Source organism: Lethenteron reissneri, chromosome 25 (genome assembly GCF_015708825.2).
Source record: "Lethenteron reissneri isolate LAM-NWPU_2019-01 chromosome 25, ASM1570882v1, whole genome shotgun sequence".
Lineage (NCBI taxonomy): Eukaryota > Metazoa > Chordata > Hyperoartia > Petromyzontiformes > Petromyzontidae > Lethenteron > Lethenteron reissneri.
The window spans coordinates 12,987,778-13,011,900 of record NC_083803.1 but is presented as its reverse complement, the minus strand read 5'-3'; the positions used below and the strand labels follow the sequence as shown (position 1 = coordinate 13,011,900).

Below are 24,123 nucleotides of genomic sequence, written 5' to 3'. Positions count from 1 at the left end.
CTGCGAGGATGACCGGAGTTCGCGTGATGGGTTATGCTCCTTGACGAAATCAACAAGGTATTGTGGTTCATAAGAGCAGAACGCATCACGTAACGATAAACACGTACTTCCGCGCAGTTCTTCGTGGTTGTGCTCAATAGCTCTCTCCGATGCGTTTTCAGGTTGTCTCACGTGTTTTTCGGCCTGCATGGATTTAAGCATAAGCGTTGCATTTCACTTGCTCAAGAAGCTCCCAGCACGTGGAGCGAAAAGTCGGACGAAGGATGTCTTGCCGTACGACACGCGGCAAGACCCGAAAACACATCAGAGAGACGCAACAAAGGGTCTGCTCAAACACGCGTCGACCGATGTTCGTCTTTGCTGGTGGCACTGAGCCAGAGTTGTAAATTCCATAAGGCAGGGGCCAATCCCTCCATAGAACAATCACCAGAGAATTCTCACAGATTGGTAGTTATTTTATGAACTGTGCAGAGATGATAGGCCAAGTCAATCTCTGACCGGGATTTGAACTCGCAGCTTTCCAAGTCTTGAGTATGTGCTCTAATACAGGTGGCTGCCTGAGCAGATAAGAATAATAATTTCAGTAATTAATAACGACAATTTATAAATCGCCAAGAAAGACATTATAAAGCATGTCAAAACTCTTTTATGAAAGGTACTTTGTAGAAAATTACTAATTTATTCTGAATTTTCCTTGTTTAAAATGAATATGTCCGGGACACACCAATCAGGAAGACCATACATATACCGCGCATTGGGATCTACGGATGAAATGCGCCTTACGAGTAAAAAATATTATTACTTTAAAGTTATTCCCTCATACTAAACTGTACGTGTGGATTTATTCTCTGGTACTCCAGTATCATCACATGCAAAATCACTCAATCAGAATTGGGCCAAGGTGGCCAATAGGTTCAGAGGTCACGGTAATGAGCCAGCATCCCTGAGATTCTAGATTTGAATGCGGGTAGCCACCCCATAATTAAATACGATCCTCAGATTAGTGAGTTAATGGTCTCCTTCCCGGACACATAATGGTTGCACAAGGAAGCTTTTACATTAAAAATGGTTCTCCACTTTGGCTGAAAAATGTAAAATCGCGGTTTGACTATCGTGCCACTAAGACCAATGTCACAGCAAGTACATTGTAAAGCACGCCCCTGTTGTGTAAAGATGAGGGAGCCAATTGGAGAGTTTTTCAGAAATATGTTCTGTCAAAGCCTATTGCACAACCATTCTCAGAAGAATGAGGTCACGCACAAATGGATTATTCGTCTCATAACTTGATGCTGATAGCACACCGGGAACAACATTTGAAAACAAAAATACTCAAACATGCCGTGTAGGATCTTCTAGGAAAAGCCTTTCCTAAATAGAACAACAATTTAAATTTTGGAGCTTTCGTGACTGCAGGAATTATTCTTTGGTTCTTTCGGTTAAGTCACGTCTAAAGATAAAATAATAAATTAAATAATAGCATATTACGACGTTTCGATTGCAACACAAGCAATCATCATCAGGCATAAAATAAAAAGCAACAAAAATCTAACTAGAAAACTATAGACAGACATACAAGCAGACAGACATCACAAGGACACACAGAGAGAAAACACATATCGGCACAAAGAGAGAGGTCGTTTCTGTGACGGGGCCTTAAATATAGAGAGGGGGGCGGGGGCGGAGAGAGGGAGGGGGCAGAGAAAAAATTAGCATATCAATGAGTGGACGACAATTTTAGTGTGTCTTTCTCCTGATTTTCAAGCTTGCGTGCCGTGACACGTCGTCATCTTACTTGCAGCATCACGTTGTCGTCCACTCATTGATATGCTAATTTTTACTCTGCCCCCTCCCTCTCTCCGCCCCCGCCCCCCTCTCTATATTTAAGGCCCCGTCACAGAAACGACCTCTCTCTTTGTGCCGATATGTGTTCTCTCTCTGTGTGTCCTTGTGATGTCTGTCTGCTTGTATGTCTGTCTATAGTTTTCTAGTTAGATTTTTGTTGCTATTTCTTTTATGCCTGATGATGATTGCTTGTGTTGCAATCGAAACGTTGTAATATGCTATTATTTAATTTATTATTTTATCTTTAGACGTGACTTAACCGAAAGAACCAAAGAATAGAACAACAATTATCGGACTTGGACCAACAGAGCAAGCGGCCACAGGCTGTAACTTAAAGGCATGCGCCTGCCTAAAGTGCTATAAAAACGTGAAGAGAATCACAGCAGGAACTCATTGCCATTGAAGCTGACCACATGAACACCACTTTACCACCCAGGGAACTCAAAACATCCCTGACAACACAAAGCACGGCTAAAGGTTCTGAGCTGTCAAAGGGCTGGGAGGAAGAACACACGAATAATTGATCTCTGAGTCCTGCAGTTTAAAGGACTTTCATGTGGACAGTTGTAAAATGACACGAGAAAAGAAAAAACCTCTACGGAGGCTCATAGATTTTCCCCGTCACTTTACAATGCATGCCCATCCACTGCAAGGCCCGCTCGCAGTAAAAGAAGCCTCGAGACTCTGGATCTCGGCGAGGACTTCCCCCCCCTCGTGAAGCGAGCCGTGCGGGGCGATTTGCCGGCCCATGGGGTGCGCACCTTCTCCAGCTCGGGCTCGCGGAGCGCCAGCGCCAGCTCGTTGTTGTCCATGACGGAGGCGGCGGCCACGTCCAGCGGCGTGGAGCCGCGCATCGACGGGGAGGCTGCGGGCGACGTCCACAAAAAAGACACGGACGACAAATCACGCATACGTTGCGGATTCCGTGAGTCTTTGTAGCGTGCGTCTGAAGTCTGCGTTGGCGGGATGGAAGCCGATGCCCTAGCTGTTAAGGTAAAATGTGTTTGCATATTTGTTCATGTTTTTTTAATTTCAAGCACTGCACGTACCCCCAAAACAAAAACACACAAGCACACCGACAACAACAACAGCAGCAGCAGCTGTCCATCACCACTGAGTGGTGGTGATGTTACCACAGCGCTTGCGCCAGGCTAGACGCTCGAATTACAAATATTTGTTTTTGATATAGTGCCCTATAACCCAGGGTGTCCCGGTAGCACTTTACATGACATCTGATCACATCTAATCTCAAACATGTGAAATGGCACTCCCAGTTGCAGCTGTCCCCTTATGGGCACAAGTCGACTCCAGGCCTGCAATTGGGCATGTATGCCAGGAGGGAGCAATGATTGCAATGTATCATCCCAATTGAGTAATTTGCTTAATCCAAACCAAGTCTTCACCTAACCTCGCCTAGAGAGCTCACCCCAAACCCAAGTTTGCCAACTCAAATCAGATCCAAACCCAACCCTCAGCTAACCTAGCCCGTTCCGAACAATAGTGGGGCGCCACGGTGACGAGATGTTAGCTCGCTCGTCTGGTATACAAGAGGTCATGGGTTCGATACTGAACCTGACACCTATATATATGGAGTTTGTGTGTGTTCTCTGTGGTCGTGTGAAACTTTCTCCAAGTCCTCCGGTTTCCCCCTCTACATTTAGAATCAACATGCGAGTTTTTGGCTGCTATAAATGTCCACCTTACTTCGTTGAGCTATCATTTCCGGCCAGGTTGCTTCTGAAAAAGAGATATATGGCTCACCTTCTCCAACCATTATATAAACGGAGTGGTAGCTTCTGCAATCTCTCATTTACTTGATACAGCTGTCGTGGCTGTGACGGTACCACCTGAAGACGGAAGCTTGTGTTGCCTCCGAAACGTCGTGATTTTTATTTTATTTTACTTTTTAATGTTTTTACCTACGTGACTTTACCGGAAAAAACCTAAGAATATATATGGCTCAGTGGGCCTTACCTGGTAAAATAATAAAAATGGTTTAAGTTTAGAGTGCGGGGCTACCGAACGTGTGAGCCACACACCGAGGCCGACGCTGCTGTTCTCCAGGAGGTAGCCGAGGTGCTCGAACATGGCTCGCTGGTTCTGCCGGCTGATGCGGCAGAAGTAGCACAAGAAGCGGCAGCAGTTGGCCACCATCTTGGGGAACGCGATCTCCTGTGGGGGGAGGAGCACGGTCACGAGTCAAATCTCGCTGGAGAAGAGCGACCATGCGTCTGTGCGACCGCAGAAGAAATGTTATTTTGGTGGACGCCGCACGCAAATAAGAAGTCGACTGGGTTCCACACATTCATTACGGACTTAAAAGAGCTTGCCACAAATGAACCACGATACCTGGCTGATCTCGTCAAGAAGTATAAACCATCACGCCAACTTTGGTCTTTCTCGCAGCGGCTTTTGGCTAACCATCGAACAAAGGTGGTCACTGCATCGCACGCTTTCAGATGCACTTCTTCGGCCGTCTGAAACGCTCTTCGTTACAATATTAGGAAGCCACCAGAGCTATTAATTTTAAAATGTAGATTGAAAACTAATTTGTTTAGAACTGCTTTTGCGTTGTTTGGTATCCTTTCCCCGCACCTACGATTAGGACGGTTGGCTACGTACGGTGCGAAAGAAGTTCAACATACATTTGTGGGCACAGGCATCCACACACGGACAGCAATGAACAATAAACACGGCGCATTGCTGAGTGCGACAGAGAGAGAGAAATCTGCAGACAACGGGCGGCAGACTAACGTGACAGACCGGCTACACCAAGAATGCGGCCTATTGCCGAGAGTGACAGAGAGTGGATGGGAGCCGGGGCAATGATGAAGAAGGGGAAGAACGCACCTTGGACTTTCCCCCACCCAGCACGTTCACCATGACCTCCATGACCGTCTCGTGCATGCCCAGCGCTCTCATGAGGTTGGGGTGCTGGTAGAATACCTTGTTGTTCATGATGTCCCTGCAAGGCAGAGTATTCAGGGTTATCAATGTGTTTTTTGTGAGAAGATTCTAACACGCTAACACCTCTCACTCGCGAGTATGGGCAAAGTCCAAGTCAGAAGTGCTTTCCTGCTCAAATGATTGTGAGGCATCGCTCACTTTGGTTGGGGTCCTGAGCTTATGAATATGCATAGTGACAATAAACCAACAGTTAATTTACCAAAAAAAGCCTCACCTACGTTCAAGACTACATTACGATTCTGCTTGGCGTGTTCAGTCAGCTCCCCGGTGAGTATTTCTGCAAATGGAAAGGAAACTACGGCGGTCCAACACGGGCTTTGCGACTCTCGCTGAGCCACCGCCCATCGTCAGTCGGCCCTACACCGCAACCAAACGCCGCGGGGGGCCCTCGCGCGACCTCCGCAGCTGGTGCCCCCCGCCGGCGTGGCCGGGACCGCCGCGTACCCTAGGCCGCGTATCATGAGCTTCTCCTCCTCGCGGCCCATGCGCACGCTGAGCAGCGAGCGGATCTGCGTGAGCGCCGCCAGCAGGGTGATGGTGTCCTCGACGGAGGCGGCGCTGATGGTGTAGGCGCGCGGCAGGGCGCGCACCAGCTCGCCCACGCCGTCGTACTGCCGGTGGAGCAGCGTGAACATGGCCGTGACGAGCGCCGGGTCGGCCACGTGCGACTCCTGCGCCCAGCGCACCAGCGTCCCCGAGATGAGCTGCTGCAGGCAGTCTGCCGGGGGTCAAACACGGTTTGGCGCGGTGGTGAGGAGCGGAGGGGGCGGGTAGGGGAGCATAACCATCACAAGAACTACGGTCATCCTCACAGCGACTTTTGGCTGCTGGCCATCGAACAAAGGCAGTCACTGCATCGCGCGCTTTCAGACGCGCTTCTTTAGAAATGTTTTTTGGTGTTCAGTTTGTTGTCCTTTCATACACCTCCAATTATCAGGGTTTGGCTACGTACGGTGCGAAAGAAGTTCAACGTACATACAGCGAAGAGCGTGTGAGGGGAAAGACGGACGGGGAGAGTGAAGAAAGACTGACAGGAGGGATTTAGGGATGAAATTAAAAGGAGGGAGGAAAAGAGACTGAAGAAAATTGAATTATGTAATGGGTTTGGATTGTGATTGAAAAGGGAAGCAGATTAAGTAAGAGGGGGTAATAGAGGGATGAGACGAGGAAGGAAGCAGAGAGGAAAGAACGGTGGTAGGGATTGAACGGAGGACATGAAGGCAGAATGAAGGAAGAAAGGGTGAGTGACAAAGAAAGGAGTTGGGATGGGGTTAAATGAGCGGGGGGCAGGATGGAACAAGCGAGGGCAGAAGGAAGCAGTGTGTGAAATATGTTTCAATCTGGACTGCGACCGCACCAGATTGACCCCGATTCTTATCTTTAAAATGGCTGGACCACATCAATTTGGAAATGTTCCCACTGTTGGTAATGAAAACATCGCCACTTTTTCGCAAAATAAATCAGAAGATGATGAACATTTGTGAAGATGAGACTCTGGCGAGTTATGTCTATGATCTTCTGTATATAAAACTACCTCTGTGCGTGAATAAACTCGTTTGGATACGTTTAACATTGCAAACACTTTCACATATAAGTACCATCTAGATTCTAGATGGAGCTTATTACTATTGGTACTTTATTGGATTGGTGCATTGGTTAAAATTGAATCTCATCTGAAAATGTACTTATTGTATCGATGTATCTCAATTAGCTTAAGCCTCCTGTACAGCACGTGACTTCTGTTTGGCCACCCACACTCCCCCGCTGCCCCCTGTGAAAATCAGCGTCGAGACCCTCATGAAGCCTCCTTCTCATCCTCATCTCTACTGACGGAAGTGCGGAGTTGGCCTGATAACTTGAATCTAAATTGTCTTATGGTTGTTATTGTTTGACTTGCATCACACTGGGATTTTTGCACACAGCATTGTAATACGGTGGTTTTTTTTTGGAAGATTTGCTCGTTTATCCAGGATGTTTCTGTTGTGTGTCGTCGCTTTAAGATGTTCTCTGTTCAAATTTTGTTTGTTGTGGTTGCACCCGACTTAAGGGCCGCATGGCTCACATGGCTATACCTAATAAATGAAACTTGAAACTTGACCCTTTGCTCCTGTTCTCTCCGTTCCTCATCTTCAGCTCACTTCCCACGGTCGTGAGATGTTAACTACCTCGCCTGGTATACAGAAAGTCGTGGATTCAATCCCGACCCTGACGTCTGTATGTTTGCATGTGCTCCCTGTGGTCGCGTGGATTTTTATCCGGGTTTTCCGGTTTTTTCATCCACATTTATAAACATGCGTTTAGGGCATTTGGCTACTATTAAATTCCACATGATAAACCTCTGTCTTGATTTTCATGGTCAATTTTCTTTATCTTCCTATAGTGTGCGCCGGGCACAAAGTGACTTGTGTCTTACAAGGGGAAAATATGGCCGTAATGTTATGTTCTTATTTCCCAATTAAATATAAAACCAAATTCATCAGCTGACCCCAGTTTGTGTGCGTGTGCACATGCTATTTTGGCTGTGAAATACAACAATCTTCATAAGTATAATAATTATGAAATAATCATTCGGAAAACATTTTTCCCATTTATTCTTAAGGCTAAGCATCGCGTTGAGGAAGTCAATGAAATTACCGATAAGAATTATTTCTTAATGAACGCGAATATAAATAGCACAGTGAATGCACATGTAAACAAACACTCAAGATGGCTCAGGCCAGCTGATGATGCACCACACGATTGAAACCTTATCGCATTCCAACCAAAGCAGATTAACTGACAAAAACAGTGGCCAGTTGCATTCGAATCTGCTATCCTAATTAAGCCCCTAATTATAACCGAGGAATGGCTTGCCCACCGTAATCCAACACGCTTGTGGCCTTGCCAGGAGAGCAACTGTCATGGATAGAATTGAGGAGCGGTGTAGGAGGGGAGGGGAGGGGGGCACACGAGATGGAGTGGCCGGGAGAGTCAACAGGAGTCCTGGACCTTTTTTAGACGGCTCGCGGAAAGAAACCCAACGGTTGCAGACCTCGTGGGTATTGCGCAATCGCAGGGTGATTCCCTGCTTTGGACTCGCGGGAGCTGCCCCTTCCACCCGTACGCGTTTTGTGTCTCCGACTTGTCAGGGAGGGTGTGTGGTTCTTTACGTGGCTGGGTCGAGGTGACTAAACACTTAACTATTTTTTGTTTATTTTACTAGGTAAGACCCACTGAGCGACGTAGCTCTTTTTCACAAGCGACCTGGCCACAAATGATAGCTCAACGAAGTGGCCTATCATCACGTGGGAATTTATAGCAGCCAAATACTCTAAATACATGCTTTTAAATGCGGGGTGAAAAACCGGAGGATCCGGGGAAAAATCCACGCGTCCACGGGGATAGAGATATACAGGCATCGTCAGGGTCGGGATCGAACCCACGACATCCTGTATACCAGGCGAGGGAGTTAACATCTCGCTTCTGCGTCACCCACGCTGGGACCACCACATACGTGTGGAATCCAGCACTCTGAAGGCAGGGTTTGTTCATGCAGCCATCTGGCATGGTAATGCATGTGCCTTCAAGCCTGTACAATGCAGTACTGCGAGCAGATTCATCTTCTTGGTTCTTTCGGTAAAGTCACGTGACTTTACCGAAAGAACCAAGAAGATGAATCCCTGCAGTCACGAAAGCTTTAAATCGAAATTTGCGAGCAGATTGTTAAGTTACCATAAAATTATCGAATTCCCACCACCAGCTCAGCGCCACCAGGAGATGACCACTCTCCCGTTACTCACTCTATTTTAGTTTGAGTGGCATTTGCAGTGACGTGGTCTGAGCGAACGGTCACTATGTGTGTAATTGTGCGAAGCAAATTAAGTGGTATGCCAACCGAAATACTGTGGAAACATATTTTGGTATGCAACTATCTTGAGCACACTAACAAGCCACTTCATCAAGGGATCAGCATCCAAAGCGAAGGCAGAAAGCCAGAGACAGTGGGAATACTATAAGGGTCGACTCTGGCTGAACAGATGCCGACTTGCGCAGCAGCTGAAGTACCTGGTAAGAGGAAAGCAAGCGACGACAAGGCGTGGTGGCGTCAGTGGGCTAGTCGGTGGTGACCTATTGACCTAAACCTGACTGCATTCCACGTCCCAACCGCAACAATAGCGATGCTGCGCCGCTAAGTGACGCGACGGAGCCGTCGCTCCGAGGTCTCCCCGCTGCCGACAGCTTACTGGGCTTGGAATCGTCCTCCTCCGCTTGAGCGTTTCCGTCTTTTCTCCGCAGGTTCTTGACGCGCTCCACCAGCGCCATGAGGCGGCCCGAGAGCGAGGCGTCCTGGTCGTCCTCCTGCTCCTCCTCATCCTCCAGCTCCACCCCTGGTGCACAGAGCGACGACTCTCAGCGCTTAGAGACAGACACAAAAATGCAGCACCGCACCGCTCGCCTCCTGGCGTCGACAACAAGGCTGAATGGAAAATCCACGGCGAGGATGCCGTTCCAAAGAGGGTTATCGAAATGCAAATTCACTTGATTCGTCATGGGACCTCCCTTGCGAGCATCAAAATATGAGAATAGGTTTTACCCTTTCTGGCAACAAAACAGGGGTTAAGATGTTAAATACTATCAGAGCATGTTCAACACAAGTATATGTGCTTAATGCAGACATGATTCCTTGCAAAAGGTTTCTTTTTAGTGTTTTAACATTTTAACACCTGTTTTATTGATTCGTATTTAATTTACCTGTAATTTACATTTTGAATTGCTTCATTTCATGAAAAAGAACGGAGCTTTGTGGAACATTTGGCGAGAGAGAGAAAAGTTTACAGGGTTGTTAACTTTTAAATACAAGGTAAATTTGGGTGTAATTCTGCAATTCATAAGGGAAATGGTTGGAGCGCATGTTTGCTCTGCCGATGCCAACCAATCATAAATGATGAGGCGGGGCATGGGGATTCCACCACAGCATTGTGATATCATGGTGTTATGCTCGCCCAAGGTCAGAGCCAACCAATCAGGCTCCAATTCTTCCGATGCACATGGTGACAGAATCATCAGAATCGTTGCCGGAACCTTTGTCGAGGAGTGTGCCACCATGCCTTTCGACACACTCAGCCTGGCGACCACACGCCCCAATGACGGAATGCTGCTCATGAATTGAGGAAACACGTCCCGTAATAATGCGAAACTGCCTCGGCTCTGGCGCTGGACCATTCTGCCACGCAGGTATTGCCAGATGGAAGAAAGCATTCTGAAGTGAAGGGAAGATCCATTCCTGAAATTAAATAAAACGTAAAGGTTTCCTCTGCAAGGCCACGATTTCACCAAAAGGGAGTGGAACGAGTGTCGTAAACGTGTCACGAATTGGACAAAATGCATTTTTTACGAAAAATTATTTAGGGCTCTGAACATATTATAACAACATGAACCAAAATGCACGGCTCAGCACGCCTATAACCCAGCTCTTTGGAAGCAGGGTGTGTGGATGGTGTAGGGAACATGACACTCGCGGTCCGCTGGGGTTGGTAGCTGGCCAAAATATACGAGGAGATGGGCCTCTTTACAGCACAATCCTTGAACCGCACACGACTCTGCACAGCTTTGAAAGCCACTGTATAGAGTACAGTATTCTTTACTACGACTATGCACTCAATACAAAAACCTTTACTCACCGCATGTCGCTCAGGACCGTCACCAAATGAATGTATGATCCTATTTTAATATTCGCAAACTAAAGTATCTATCAGCCGCTGACAGGCAAGAGATTAAAGTCTTTAAGGGCTCCAAATATTTCGCGTGCATATGTGGGCGTTGGACAAGAACATTCCAAGGCCAGTCCAGATACTCAATTTAGCCCCAACTGAGCGTTCTGAAACGTGTACTATTTAACGTAATGTCTGAGACCAAGGCACGGTCCAAAGCACAACGATTAATTATTGAGCATCAAGCAATCGGAGTTTCGCATAATTCATTCCAGGTGGCTTTGCACTCTTGCCCCCCCCCCTCCCGCACCTCCGATTAGCGCGCGGTTGGCTCCTTACGTTGAGAAATAAGTTCAACATACATATATACAGTAAAACCTTGGATTACGAGCATAATTCGTTTCGGAAACGTGTTTGTAATCCAAAGCACTCGTATATCAGTTGTGATCACGTGACGCTCGGCAGACAGAGCGTATACACGTGCTACTCGTATTGCAGGACCTCGCTCGTTTATCAAATTAATATTTATTAAAAAATTTTGCTCGTCTTGCAAAACACTCGCAGACCAAGTTACTCGCAATCCAAGTTTTTACTGTACATACTTGTCCTAGACTTATTTCGTCACCCAGTTTTAAAAGGTAACAGTGGTGCACCCATTGACACTGCTGGGTGGACAGCGGTGGAGGAACTGAAGAAACGGTCCCCATGTTTAGCGGACCGAACTGCCGACGTCTGGAATGCAAGCGCAGTGTTCCAACCATGACATCACAGGCAGCGCAGCCCACATGGTTCAATGTCCAGGAAATGATGAGCAAAGAGTGAAATAATCCCCGTTTGTAGGGGCCTGGAGCGCACTGGATTTAACGGGCCCGTCTTCCTCAAGCCAATGCAAAGCCACGCGACAAATCCATCAATACATCAGTGCACGCACGTGAACTGGTTGAGCTCTGACAGACGAGAGTGGGAATGGCTGATCGTGCAAAAGATGATGCCCTCTGGGGAGCTGGCGAAAGAATTTACTTGATCGGACATGAGGACGAGTTAAGCCTGTCTGGGCCAGAAACTTGTTGCCTACGTGGCTGCAGGCTCCATGAATAAAGAGCCACCCCACATCGCATTTTAATTTAACTCGTTGGCACACGGCTCCCATGAGACTCCCTCCTCCAGGCAGTTTAAACGGCTCCTGAAATAAATCCGGGAAAGTCCTAGTAAGAAGACAGATGCGCGATTGCGTGTGCGGGAGTGCACATGCGGCATTGTACAAACAACAGTAACGTGCCCGAGTGAAAACCTGTTACTCGTGACGGCGCCTCACACACACACACACACGTGAACGGTCGTCTGCTGCGGTTCCCACAAAGGCAACAAGACAAAGATAAAGATCCCCTGTATAACCTTAAAGGACTGTTCAGGCAAGTGCTGTTAGCGAGCACCTATGAAAGCCGGAATGGCACATGAGGGAGTGGGTGGTCAGCACCTCCCTCGGCCGTCTTTGTCTCCCTAGTGGCGATGTGTTAATGCACCGCACCAGGTAATCATTTGAGGCTGAGTCGACCTATGGGATGCCCAGGACCGGTTCAGATAATTGTAACCGTTGGCCGTGAGTGAGGATCGAACTCGGGTCGCCAGGTTTGTAGCCCAGCGCGCTAACCGCTACATTACCGCTCCCGCAAAGGCACACGGGGGCACACACGCGCAATTACATACGCTCGTGAACAAGTGTGCACCAATGGGAACGTGCGTGCACATGCGTGTAAACACACTGTGCATGTATGCACACACGTACAGCAACGGCCGGCAATCGTGACGAAGCAACGGTGACGCCGGTACGATGCTTATGCCAGGACTCGGTAGGCTCGGGTGCTAATTACTTGATCGGAGAACCTGCCTCAGATGCAAGGTGACTTGAGACCGTGTGGATTGGGAGAGTGGTGAAGGCTCTTGGCAGTAGGTCAATGGAGAGACCCATATGACGTGACGTGGGCTAACAGACCGGAGTCGCTGAGCTATGCATATTCTGTGCTTCTCAACAACAAAACTGTCATTTGTCACAAATTATCATTGATGCTGTAACCGCAGTACTTGCACGTGATGTGTCGAGGGTTTGACAGCAGGAAGTTATGGGCTAACTGACCTCGACAACTGACAGATGCACCTCCTGCGATCCCCCACTGTGCCTGCCCATTTCCCTGCCCTCCCTGCTTGGTGGAGGGTGGCTGCCTCCAATTGCCGAGTTGCATCTTTTATGAGCCTCCTCCTCCTCCCCACACAGCAGACAACAAAACACACGCACCTGCCCGTGTACACACACACACACGTACCACAGTGCAGCAGCAGGTCGTCATGGAAGTCGAGCAAAAGTTCTCGGGCATCATCGGGGCATGGGCACTCCTCCTCGCTCTCTCCGTTCTTGAAGTTGAGCAGCGTGTTAATCTACAGAGAGAACCGTAGAGGACAGAGGGGAGGGAGTGGGGGGGGGAGACGACAAGATGATGAATTTCGCAGAGCGACGGCAATGAGGACCGAATGTGTAGGTGAAAAGCAAGGAATGCAATGCCGCAGCATGCGTGGAAGTGCGCATATCTAACACGTGGTGCTCGCTGATATCACACTCGGCAGTTATTTACCAACAAGTGTTCCTCTCTCAACCTCCCACCTATGGTGCACGCTAGGGGGGCGCTCATTCTCCGCTTGATACTCATGCTGTCCTAGAAACACCTCTCAATTGCTATTTGGAGCAATTGATTCATTTCTTCGTGCGATTTAAAGCTAGGCGGCCGAGTGCACTTGTGAAGCCTAAAAGCAGCACTGCGCACATACTACTGAGACCCAAAGTTCAAACGTGGCCAGCCGCTTGCGAGTAAGCCAGGGTTCTCAAGTGCAGCGAGCCGATGGTCTCAGCCCAGTGACAAAAGAACTTCCCCATCCAGCAGAGGTTGAGAGCTGGGTTGCTGATCCAGGAGGGTGAAGCACGGATGAAAGTGGTTGCCACCTATATCCCACTTTCCACCCATAAACACAACTACAAATAGGGCAGCACCGTTAGCCGCAATTACAATGACAATTGGCATCGCGATTGCAATCCATTACGAATTGCACGATGACAGTATGCGACGGAAACCAGCCCCAGCGCCCCCGCTCGATCCTCACCTGCTCCTGGGGAGGGGAGCGGAACTCCTTGGTCTTGCGCGCGGTGAGCGCGGCGGACATATTGAGCGCTTGCATGACCTCGTTGTAGCGGAACTTCTGGTTCTCCTGCATCTTGATGACGAAGCCGTCCGAGAAGGCCACCAGCGCCTCGATGCGGTGCCGCAGCTGGCAGTCGCACAGGAACTGCAGCAGGTGGCACATCTGCGCGCAGCCCCACGCGCAACGGGGAGTGGTGGTGGCGGGGGGTGGCAGCGCACGGTCAGGCGAGCATTTACGAGCACGGAATTCTCGCGGATTCACGATGAATTTCTGAGATGGGAAACCACGGTCTGTTGTCCAATTAATGGATAATTAATTAATCAGCTCTGCTTCGGAGTGTAACATGAACCGAAATGAAGAGCAGGATCGTCAAGCTTGGGATGTTCGGCGAAATCCTTGATGAGTATTGTTGCGTGCGAGATAAAGACGCATGGCCATAAATAATTCAGATATATACACACACGCAAGCGAATTCATTTAAAACCTACGAAAAACAGATCAGCAATTCAATTGCAGCAGCTGTGTGGATGGGCATCTTTCACACACATATACCTCTGCATTCCACCAACCCAACCTCGAAAGCGGTGGATCACAGGCGTGTACCACACACCCAAATCAAATCATTGGCACAAACGGAACTCTAAGCCAGTGAAATATGCATCATCTCAATTCAGTTCTCCACAGCTAAACACCAATACATGTTGCAAACAAATGTAAAATCACACATACCTTGGGGCTCAATGCCTGCCCATAGTACTAATGCTACCCCTGCAAGTCGGGTTCTCACATTTTACCCCAGTACAAGCAGTCGTCAATTCACCATTTGACTTACTGCGATTATATCTGTGTGATTATGCCCATTTGCACTTACTTGGATGATGATGGGGAATCAAACAAGGTTCTTCTAAGACTGTAAATGCAAGCCTAATGTGCTATCCCCTGTACAATGTCACATAAGCCAGTCATTTCCAATTTACTGTTGGAAGTAATAGCTGCAATTATTATAATTGAGTGCACAGTAATGGTCATCCTGAAAAGGATATGTGTGAAATTATGTCTTGATTTTTAAAGAACATCTAGAAAGTCCTGAAGCTAAGCAGCACGTTTAATACAAATACGGTAGATCATCCATTACCCGGCGGCTAAGGGGGAAAGCTTAAGTTTGCACATTATTGCATAACGTTATGTTTTTAGGCGTTGTGTATATGTTTCTTAGTGCTTTACATGTGTTTACTGTATGAAATTGGCATAAACATACCAAAAGACCAACATAATAATCCTACTGTAAAAGTTTCTGTATTTACTGTACCGTACTTAGCACTCCAATCTCGAAAGACTCCGCGTGGGGTGATTTACGTAGTTACTACTGAGGCTCTTGTTGAAAAAAAACACGCGTTTGACGATCACCGTTACTGGGTTACAGCCTCTGGAGCGGTTTCACTGAATCGGCCCGGGACCTTCGGATAATGTTAGAAGCTGGATAGTCGCACGGTGCAGGGATAATCGATGATCAACTGTATTTATAATTTTAACCATTCCACATTACTAAGTGAAATAAATTACCGCCGGAATTAAACTCTGGAATTCCACTGTTTACACCTGGTTTGTCTCCTGCCAGTGTCACCAAAAATCAACCGCTGAAGCTATGCTTTCCATGAAAAAGGTGCTTTTCTGTAACAACACCAATTGTTTATAAAAACGTGCAATCAACTTGTGTCGCATATTGTGAACACTTGGATCATTTTCTACTGGCGTCCCAGTAAAACTCCAGCTATTGTGTTCATAAACCTGGAATTGGATCTCGGAGTTTTCAGTGACAAATAACAAAACAATTGTTTTGCATTCATCAAATCTTACACGAAACAAGCAACACACATATAAAGTAACCAGGTAAAAGGATTTGAGTCAGTGGCAAAATAAAATGTGGGTGGATCTTTCAGCTTAATGCGCTGTTTATCTAAGCAGGAAAACCCGCCAGACACACGTTGGCCTTCACTGGGTGGACAATGTATATATGTATATTCACCTTCTTTTGCACCGTACGTAGCCACCCATTATAATTGGAGGTTCGGGACAATCCTCATGAGTAGCTGGCTTTTATCGGCAAGTGTCACCGCTGACGCTTACAGCATTCACTAACAAAGAGTTGAGAGGTGGACAGGTTGAGCTGGGGGATGGGATTTCCATGAAGTGGTTTAAGCAAATGGAACCTTAAAGGCGTTACCCCGACAATCAATTACAGAGCAAGGTGCTCTGTGGAGTTCTCATCAGCAGGACGAGGGCTGGCGAGTCAAACCGATTAGCAAGGGGGCATTTCAGGCACCTGCAGCTTCACGGGCTCCTCCAGCTTCATCTGCAGCAGCCCCTCCACTGGCTCCTCATCCTGCTGCTGTGGCTGCTGCTGCTGCTGGACCGCCAGCTCCCCCTCCTCGCCGGCGACCTCGGCTCTGCGACGCTCATCCCTGCCGCCGTTGGCGATGGCGAGCGGCGCCCGCCTGTCGCTGGCGCGGTCCTCCCTGCCGCCGCCGCCGCCGCCCTGGCAGGCGAACACGCTGGGATCGACGAGCATGAGGATGCGCTTGACGTCCTCGTTTCCGAACACACCCATGGTGAGCAGCGTGTGCACCAGCTTGATGAGCGGCACGAACAGGTGCTCCGTGCTGCCGCCCACGGGGTCGCGTGGTTGGCACACGCCCTCGCGCACCGCCTCCGACAGCATGCCGATGGCCTTCTCCTTGAGCACCTCGAGCGGGAAGTCGGGGCTGAACTGCGCGCCGTCGAGCGAGCGCGACAGGAAGCCCACGGACGAGACGCGCATGCGCGGGCGCAGGCTCGTGCTGAGGCCCACGCCGGGCAGCCCGTGTCGCTTGCTCTCGTCGGGGAAGAGCGTGATGCGCCTCGTCTCGTCCGTCATGGGCACGATGAACTCGCGGTTGGTCATGAGGCGCGCCGTGCTGCACGCCTGCAAGTGCAGGCTGATGAGCAGCTGGTAGTAGCCACTGCGCAGCAGGCCCGGCAGGTACTGGTTCTCGATGGCGAAGAGCAGCTGCGCCTGGTCCACGTGGCTGCAGAGCGCGTGCGCCACGCGGTTGTTGCCCAGGGCGCACACGGCCGAGTAGAGCTTGAGCGTGTGCGCGTGGAACTTGCGCAGGTCCCTCCGCTCGGACAAGCTCCAGGATGTCCATGCACCTGCACGGGGAGGGGGGCGGGGCGGAGGTGCGTTGCACACCCCAACACTGTTTTAGTCCTGGCGAATTGCGGCGACGTGTCCCGTGCCCTGCGTCGTACAAACCACGTCGTTGTTTTTGTCTTCGTCGTCACCTTCTCTCAATTCCCTTCTCTTACCTCGGTGATATTGCACGAGTCTAGGGTGGGTATGGAAATGCGCTCTGAGATGCAGCTTGTTATTTAAGCACTAAATATATACAAATCACAATCTTAATCCCACGATAAATAAATAGCAAAATTAAGAGCTATGTAAAGAGATGTGCTATCATAGAAATTCAACTGCATTTAATCTGTCAACGGGTATACCAGATCAATGTGCCCCAATAGCATCTATGAAAAGAAAGGCAAACATTGGGCTGGTTCTGACCTCATCGAGTCCAACTGATGCCTGTTAAACCAGTGCTATTGTTACGGGCAAGGTTACCCATAGTGGAAAAATTAAGAAGAGCCGAGAGTGCGAACACGGTCACCAGTCTCAAACAATGGACCACGTAGCAACGCCACCGCCCCCCTCCGTTATTCTCTGGCAGCTTTTTCAGACACTCATCGGGCTACTGTTGAGGCGATCCACTGGCTCACCGACTTCCACGCGAACATTTAAATGCAGTTGCCACACGGAAGAAGACGGCGACGAAGAACAAGAGCACCGCACGCTTGTCTTTGCGCGCCGTCACGCGTAGAAGCTCCGCACCTGTTCTCTTCCGGAATCCGCAGAGCCATGAAGACGAGCGGCTCGGTGCACTGCACCTTCCAGCCGTGGCGCTCACTCACGCGCCCCGTCTCCACCTTGAGGAAGAGGTTGGGCACGCGGCTCCACAGCACGGGCTTGATCTGCTGCACCACCAGGCGCGGGGGGCACTGCGGCACGGGGTTCCGCCGCTCGCTCTTGAACAGCGCCGCCGACAGAGGCAACGTGTTCTGCACCGGCGCACGCGCACGCACGAATGCGCAACGCAACAGATTTATACAATGACGTACAATTCAGGTTGAAATGAGTCATCATTGAGTTTTGTGCTAAGTCACGTGTTAAGTCACCGAGCCAGACATACGTCGTGAGACCCTCCGCCGCCCGACATTGCCCAACAAATTCAGCTGTCCCGCCACGTACGAGCTGCTGAGCACGCCAATTCTTACTGTTTCAGTTGCAGAACAATTCTCACCGCAAAATAAAAAAAAATTAGACGCACGACGTTTTGCTTGAATCTGAGTTGAGCATCATCAGGCGAGAGACCAGGAAGCTGGAGTCACCGTGTCACCTGACCCGGCTTCGTCACAGGAACAACCAATGCTCATTAATGTATTTGAATCAAACTATAGATTTGCAGTGCATTTAAAGGCAACTGCACCTCGAGAAGCTATGCGGAAACAGTAACACATGTATACTCACCGGACCATTGCTTTCTATTGATTAGTCTTTATGGACCATGGAGGAAAATTCTGTTAGAGCACAGCTTTGAAACCCATGTGTGTATATATATATATAAGTGGCGCATCGGCCAGTCATCTCAGTCAGTCAACCCATGACACCTGGGCCTGTGCCGTGACTTCCTGCCAGCGGGCATTCGACACTTCACGCGGCCTTAAAGTGCACGTAGCCTGGCACAAGCCCTGTGGTAACGTTACCGCCACTTAGTGGCGAATGATGGTTGTTGTTGTAATTATGCAGAATGTCACGAGAACACCTCTCAATTAAGTTCCAAACAGTTCCGACATTCTCTTTTCTGACCCCTTACTCATGCCAGATATTAAGACAGTCAAAGTGTCAACGAGTCTTTCTGAGAATTAGGGCAAAGCTCATCTCCTTTTTGGCACACGTGTGGTGCCTATACTGTCTCTAGGTTATTATCAAAAAGTGAAAAGTGAAATCGTCATTCAGCTCAAATGGGGGGCAACGTGACGGCGCTCGTGCTGATGGGTGGGGGAGCACCTTGAATCGGCTGAGCTCGAACTGGAACATGCCGGGGCTGGTCGGTTGAACAAAGGCAGCCGGGAACAACTTGGTGCTCGGCTCCACCTGCACATAACGCGCACACACACGCACGGGGCCAGGTATGCATACAGACTTTCGGGGCAAGCGCTGTTTTGCGAGCATCTATGAAGGCTGGTATGGCACACGAGGGGGTGGGTGGCCAGCACCATGCCCGGCAGCCGCTTTTGTCTCGCTCGTGGCGACGTTGACACACCGCACCAGGACTCGGAGTAAATCCATGCGACCATAGGGATAAAACTCCAAATATTCAGGCGTCGTCAAGGTCGGGATCGAACCCACGACCGCCTGCAGACCAGGTCACCACCGTGGTGTCCATTAAACCTCAGAGGCTATTGATCTCTGCATTAGGCCCAGGTTTGGGGGGGGAGGGGGGGAGGGAGGCGGCGTGGATGGCCCGGCTGCCTTCACCTGGTAGAAGGTGTGCATCTCCTTGCCGTTGGCCGTGAAGGACAACACGCCGTTTGCCACGTCGACCAGGCAGCCGATCTCCAGCCCGCTGTTGTTGCGGCTCTGCTCGGCTGCGGGCACGTCCCCTGCCCACACCATGAAGCAGTTGCTGCGCTTGATGCTGCGTGGCAGTGGTGGGGGGGGGGGGAAGAAGCATGGGAAAGCAGGACGCAGATAACACCATGTAACACGATTTTTGTCCCTGGGTAGTAAGTGTTATTTTTGTAATTCTTATGCCTAAAAAGTATAGAAAATGGCTATTATGTCCCACAAACTTTGCTTTGTAAGCAGGACTTTGTGTGAACGAAAGACACAAATGCACACGTTTTCTCATTGAAAATAGGTACATTCCAAAATATCAGTGTCCTGATCACAAAAGCAAAGTTTGTGGGGAATAATAGCCATTTTCTGTACCTTTGAGGCATAAGCAATTAGGAAATAACACTTACTACCCAGGAACAAAAACTAATGTTGTTACACAGTCTTATTATTATTATTGTTGTCGTTGTTGCAATGCTTGTTTACCCAGGAAAGCCGAACTTAGTCTCAACACTTTATTTCGGTGGGCCCTGCCAAGTTTTTATAGCAAGCAATAAAGATGCTACGTGTAATCCCATGAGTAATTTACAGGTAATTTTACAGCATGAGGATCTTTGGCCAATACCAGTTGCATTGTATGTTTTTCTTTTTAGATATGGGAGGAAATCGGAGAAGTGGGAGGAAACCCATATAGAACAGAGGGGGAAAACATACAAACTCCACACAGACAGGTGCCCGGTGTCGGGAATTGAACCCAGGCTCTACTTCCTGCGAGGTACAGGTGTTACCATTGTGCCACCCTGCCACCCAATACAGCAGAGCTTGCTAAGACAATGAGAACCACTGTGGTTGTTGTGGCATTATGTTCCTTGGACAATGTACACATCTGTAATTTGACCAATAAATCGATGAATTGGTCACAGCATTGATGTAGAGCAGGGTGAGAGCACGTTGAGACAAAAGGGAGAGCTGGGGTATAAACACAATCATAAACATGTAACCTGGACAGCAATGTAGTGAAGAACCAAATATATCAGCAGAAACGGTACAATCATACAGTACCTCAGATAAAAATATAATTGCAAGTGGAAGACGATAATCAGTGTAAAATGAAAGCAACTGAAAGGAACGACTGATTGAATTAAGTTTGTAAAATCCAAGCCCAAGTTTAATATATCTGGAGCCAGCTGCTATGGTTACCTGCCTCATCCATTTATAGCCATGATTGCAAATCAGTAATTCAGTCTGTGAATAAGGTGAAATTGCCCATGCTGAAAATATGCAACACAACGAGGTAGAAAGTGAAATAACACAAAGGGAATGTGTTCACAATGACTTACAAGCACGGACCAAATACGCATTACCAGAATTGCCATTACAATGTCATTGCCTTCTCATCACAATTATTAGCCATGGCCTATATTCTCTTTACTACTTTTTTTTACTCTTTTTATTTTAGCAGGTAAGGCCCACTGACCTATATAGCTCTTTTTCAGAAGCGACCTGGCCACAAATTATAGCTCAATAAAGTGGCTTATCACGTGGAAATTGATAGCATCCAAATGCTGCAAACGCACATTTCTAAGCGTGGAGGGAAAACCGAAGGGCCCGGAGAAAAATCCACGCGACCACGAGGAGAACATGCAAACTCCACCATGGGGAGAACATGCAAACTCCAAAATATACAGGCGTCAGGGTCGGGATCGAACCCATACCAGGCGAAGTATTCAACATCTTGCCACTGCTGGATGAAGGCCTCCCAAAGCTGCCGCCATCTTGTTTAGCTCTCCCAATGCAACAAACCATCTAGCTCACGTCCACGAGCTGATGTCTGGCCCAGTGTAGAAGAGTAAGCCAAAATACTCCCTAAGTGGAGGCCCATCTGCCAGCAGTGGCATGGGCAAGTGATTGCAGGGCAGAACCTTTGCCATGCAGTTATAATGGATGTTCAAATATGCTGGGCACGCTTTAAATCACATTTATAAGTGTGCATGCTTGCTAAGCCAAGGGTGGGAATGTGTCTACACGTCTGCAGCCAGTAACAGCTGGCACCTTGCCTGACGTGGCGCCAACGGTAACGTTAAACCAGACGTACAAGCAGCTTTTCGGCAAGTAAACACTCACCGCAGCATGGCGCTCACTGGAGCTGTCAAGCGTGGGGTTTGGCGGTCTTACCTAACCATGCAATACCGATAGCTTCTGGAGAATAGCGTGGCTAAGGAGGCGAGAAGAGCTGTTGAGTGATGGAATACAACTTGGATTCACACAGCGTCCAAATATGACCATATCTTCAAACACTTTCCAGAGAAATCATGCATATTTGTTTTATAGAGTGAGGCAGCGAGTCATGGGCAGAGGAACAAAGACGACAACTTAAAGCTGGACTTGAAGAAGGGGGCAACGGAGTGGACAGCACAGATGGCTGGGCGAGTTCCAGACTACGGAGCGGCAAAGGAGTAAGAGCGACCTCCCGCAAAGATAATTTCAAAACTAACGTGTGCAAGTTCATTGGCATTGGCGTACGCGCAACACATAAACACATTTCAACTCCGTCATCGTGTACAGTGCCAGAGAGTGTGAATATAGAAGGGTTAGTTGGCCGATGAGCAAAATTGGCAAAGACAATGGCAGTCAACGGAGAATCAACCGCACTAGCAGGTACAACCACCGTAGAGATGGATCGCGGCATTGCAGGACCAATAGGAATGGCTACGGCAATGTGGAGCCCTAGTCCAGCTTTAGATAGATAACGGCCGACGTTGATGGTGAACGTTAACATACACGATCGTGCAATAATGTTAGGGCAATGACCTTTTTTTATCGCCATTGTGGTTTGAATCCAGGGAAACCCCTACAGCATAGATCCTGTTATTGGGCAATGTTAAGTTCATTTGGCAAATTTATTTTACTGGACAACTGAAGAAGTAATAAATAATATTATGCACTTGACGTAGTTTATAAACTTGAGTGATTTACCCATGAAACTAAATATTGCTTGTATATTTTGTGTGTATGTGTACATTTCAAAATGCAAAGAAAAAATTACAACCATTCTCAATCCACAAATGGATGAAGGCCTCCAGATGCCATGTCGGTCATGGAATTTTTTTCTTTTCACCATACTTCACCATGTCGGTAAATACTTGGTAAAGCAAGGGGAGGGCAGGACCAGTGTTTTGATGCCAGTCGCCACTGATGTTAGTTGTCGCTAGGAAGCGAACTAAGATTGCCAGGTTCATAGTGGCACACGCTAATCACTGCACGTCCTCCGTTCCACCTGTCCATGTGCATGTACAGTAGATACGATATGTGTAGCTACGGCTCTGATAACCGTACAGACCTCTGACATTCATTGCAACCTATGAAAGCAGCTTCAACTCGATCGGCACTGAGAAAGCTCACAGACAAGGTTAAATAAATGGCTGGATTAACTTTTTATCAAGATTTGTGATGCCAAGAAACACAAACATAAGATGCATGGCAGGGCCATTTCTGTGGGGCTGTTTGGCCAAACGGCTGTCAATGAAGCCATGTGATGACCATAAAAGGCTTTCGGCAACGTCAGCCGTGGATGAAAGATACCGTCTCAAAATAAAAAAAGCAAAAGATAGTTTGGTTGAACTTTGCAAAAACAAGTCTGGTTTAAAAAAGCTCCACCAGAGTTCCATGTATACTATCACCTGCTTGTCAAGTGTCATGTGAAGCCCTAGATTAGACATGCTAGCCAAGGGCATTCTCGATTCTCTCCAGAGAGTCTGCGAGAAAGGGTCCGATTCTTCACAAAGTGAGCGGGGGATTTTTTTTTTAAATCTGCATACTCAAGCAAGTGTTAGACAGTGCTCATCTCCGCTCAGAGCCATTCCTGTAGAAGGGGCAGTTCACGAGCGAGATTGTCACATTTGACTTCTAACCAAGTGGTACTAGAATGTACATGCAGCATACACTGTGTGCAGGTAGAGTGGTGGCACAGTGGTTAGCACACTATGCTACCAGTGATTGGCACACTGGGCTATGAGGCCAGTGACCTGAGTTTGAAAACATGTCCAACATCTGTGGCGAGTGATTATCTGAAACGGTCACCATTTCACACAGACCAGTGAGGCGAAGTATGGTCAAACCACACCCCATGGCCGATATGGTGTGGCGAGACCTTTATCCAGGAGTTCAAAGAGAAAGATCAGTATTATTACTAATTGAATATACTGTACAGGCATGTTAACAAACCCCATTGTGTACCTCCGTGATGACTGTGGCCCATCACAAAGCTTATGGACTAAAACACATTGTGACTGCAGGGATTCATCTTCTTGGTTCTTTTGGTAAAGTCACGTAGAAGGGAAGTAATAAAATATAAAATAATAAAAATAAAACATAATAAAATCATTCTCACGACGTTTCTGCCATAACGCAAGCACCTGAGGACGGCTGCTTGCGTTGTGGCCGAAACGTCGTGAGAATTATTTTATTATGTTTTAATTTTATTATTTTATTACTTCCCTTCTACGTGACTTTACCGAAAGAACCAAGAAGATAAAACACATTGTGTTTATGTGGAGAGCTAGTCTATTGTGAACTGTTGTATTTGTTCATAAACCACGATTACCAAACATTGGAGAAAACCCAAACGTTCAGAGGACACCCACGCTTTTCAAGGAGATGATATTCAAAATTGTGTATGGTCGGGGGAGGAATGCACTTGTTATACAGCCACCTCCAGGCCACTTCAAATCC

At 48.2% G+C, this 24,123-nt stretch overlaps 1 protein-coding gene across 1 annotated transcript in view; it reads right to left on the bottom strand.

Annotated features, from left to right (window-relative positions):
* The window catches only part of LOC133347254 (ryanodine receptor 2-like), a 323,764-nt gene that overhangs the window by 104,371 nt on the left and 195,270 nt on the right, over nucleotides 1-24,123 (bottom strand). The window contains 12 exon segments of the mRNA XM_061559372.1: nucleotides 2,604-2,707; nucleotides 3,882-4,014; nucleotides 4,693-4,807; nucleotides 5,254-5,527; nucleotides 9,033-9,176; nucleotides 12,821-12,932; nucleotides 13,650-13,850; nucleotides 16,012-16,857; nucleotides 16,859-16,877; nucleotides 17,608-17,834; nucleotides 18,844-18,930; nucleotides 19,315-19,474. Coding sequence (XP_061415356.1) covers nucleotides 2,604-2,707; nucleotides 3,882-4,014; nucleotides 4,693-4,807; nucleotides 5,254-5,527; nucleotides 9,033-9,176; nucleotides 12,821-12,932; nucleotides 13,650-13,850; nucleotides 16,012-16,857; nucleotides 16,859-16,877; nucleotides 17,608-17,834; nucleotides 18,844-18,930; nucleotides 19,315-19,474 — 2,422 coding nt within the window.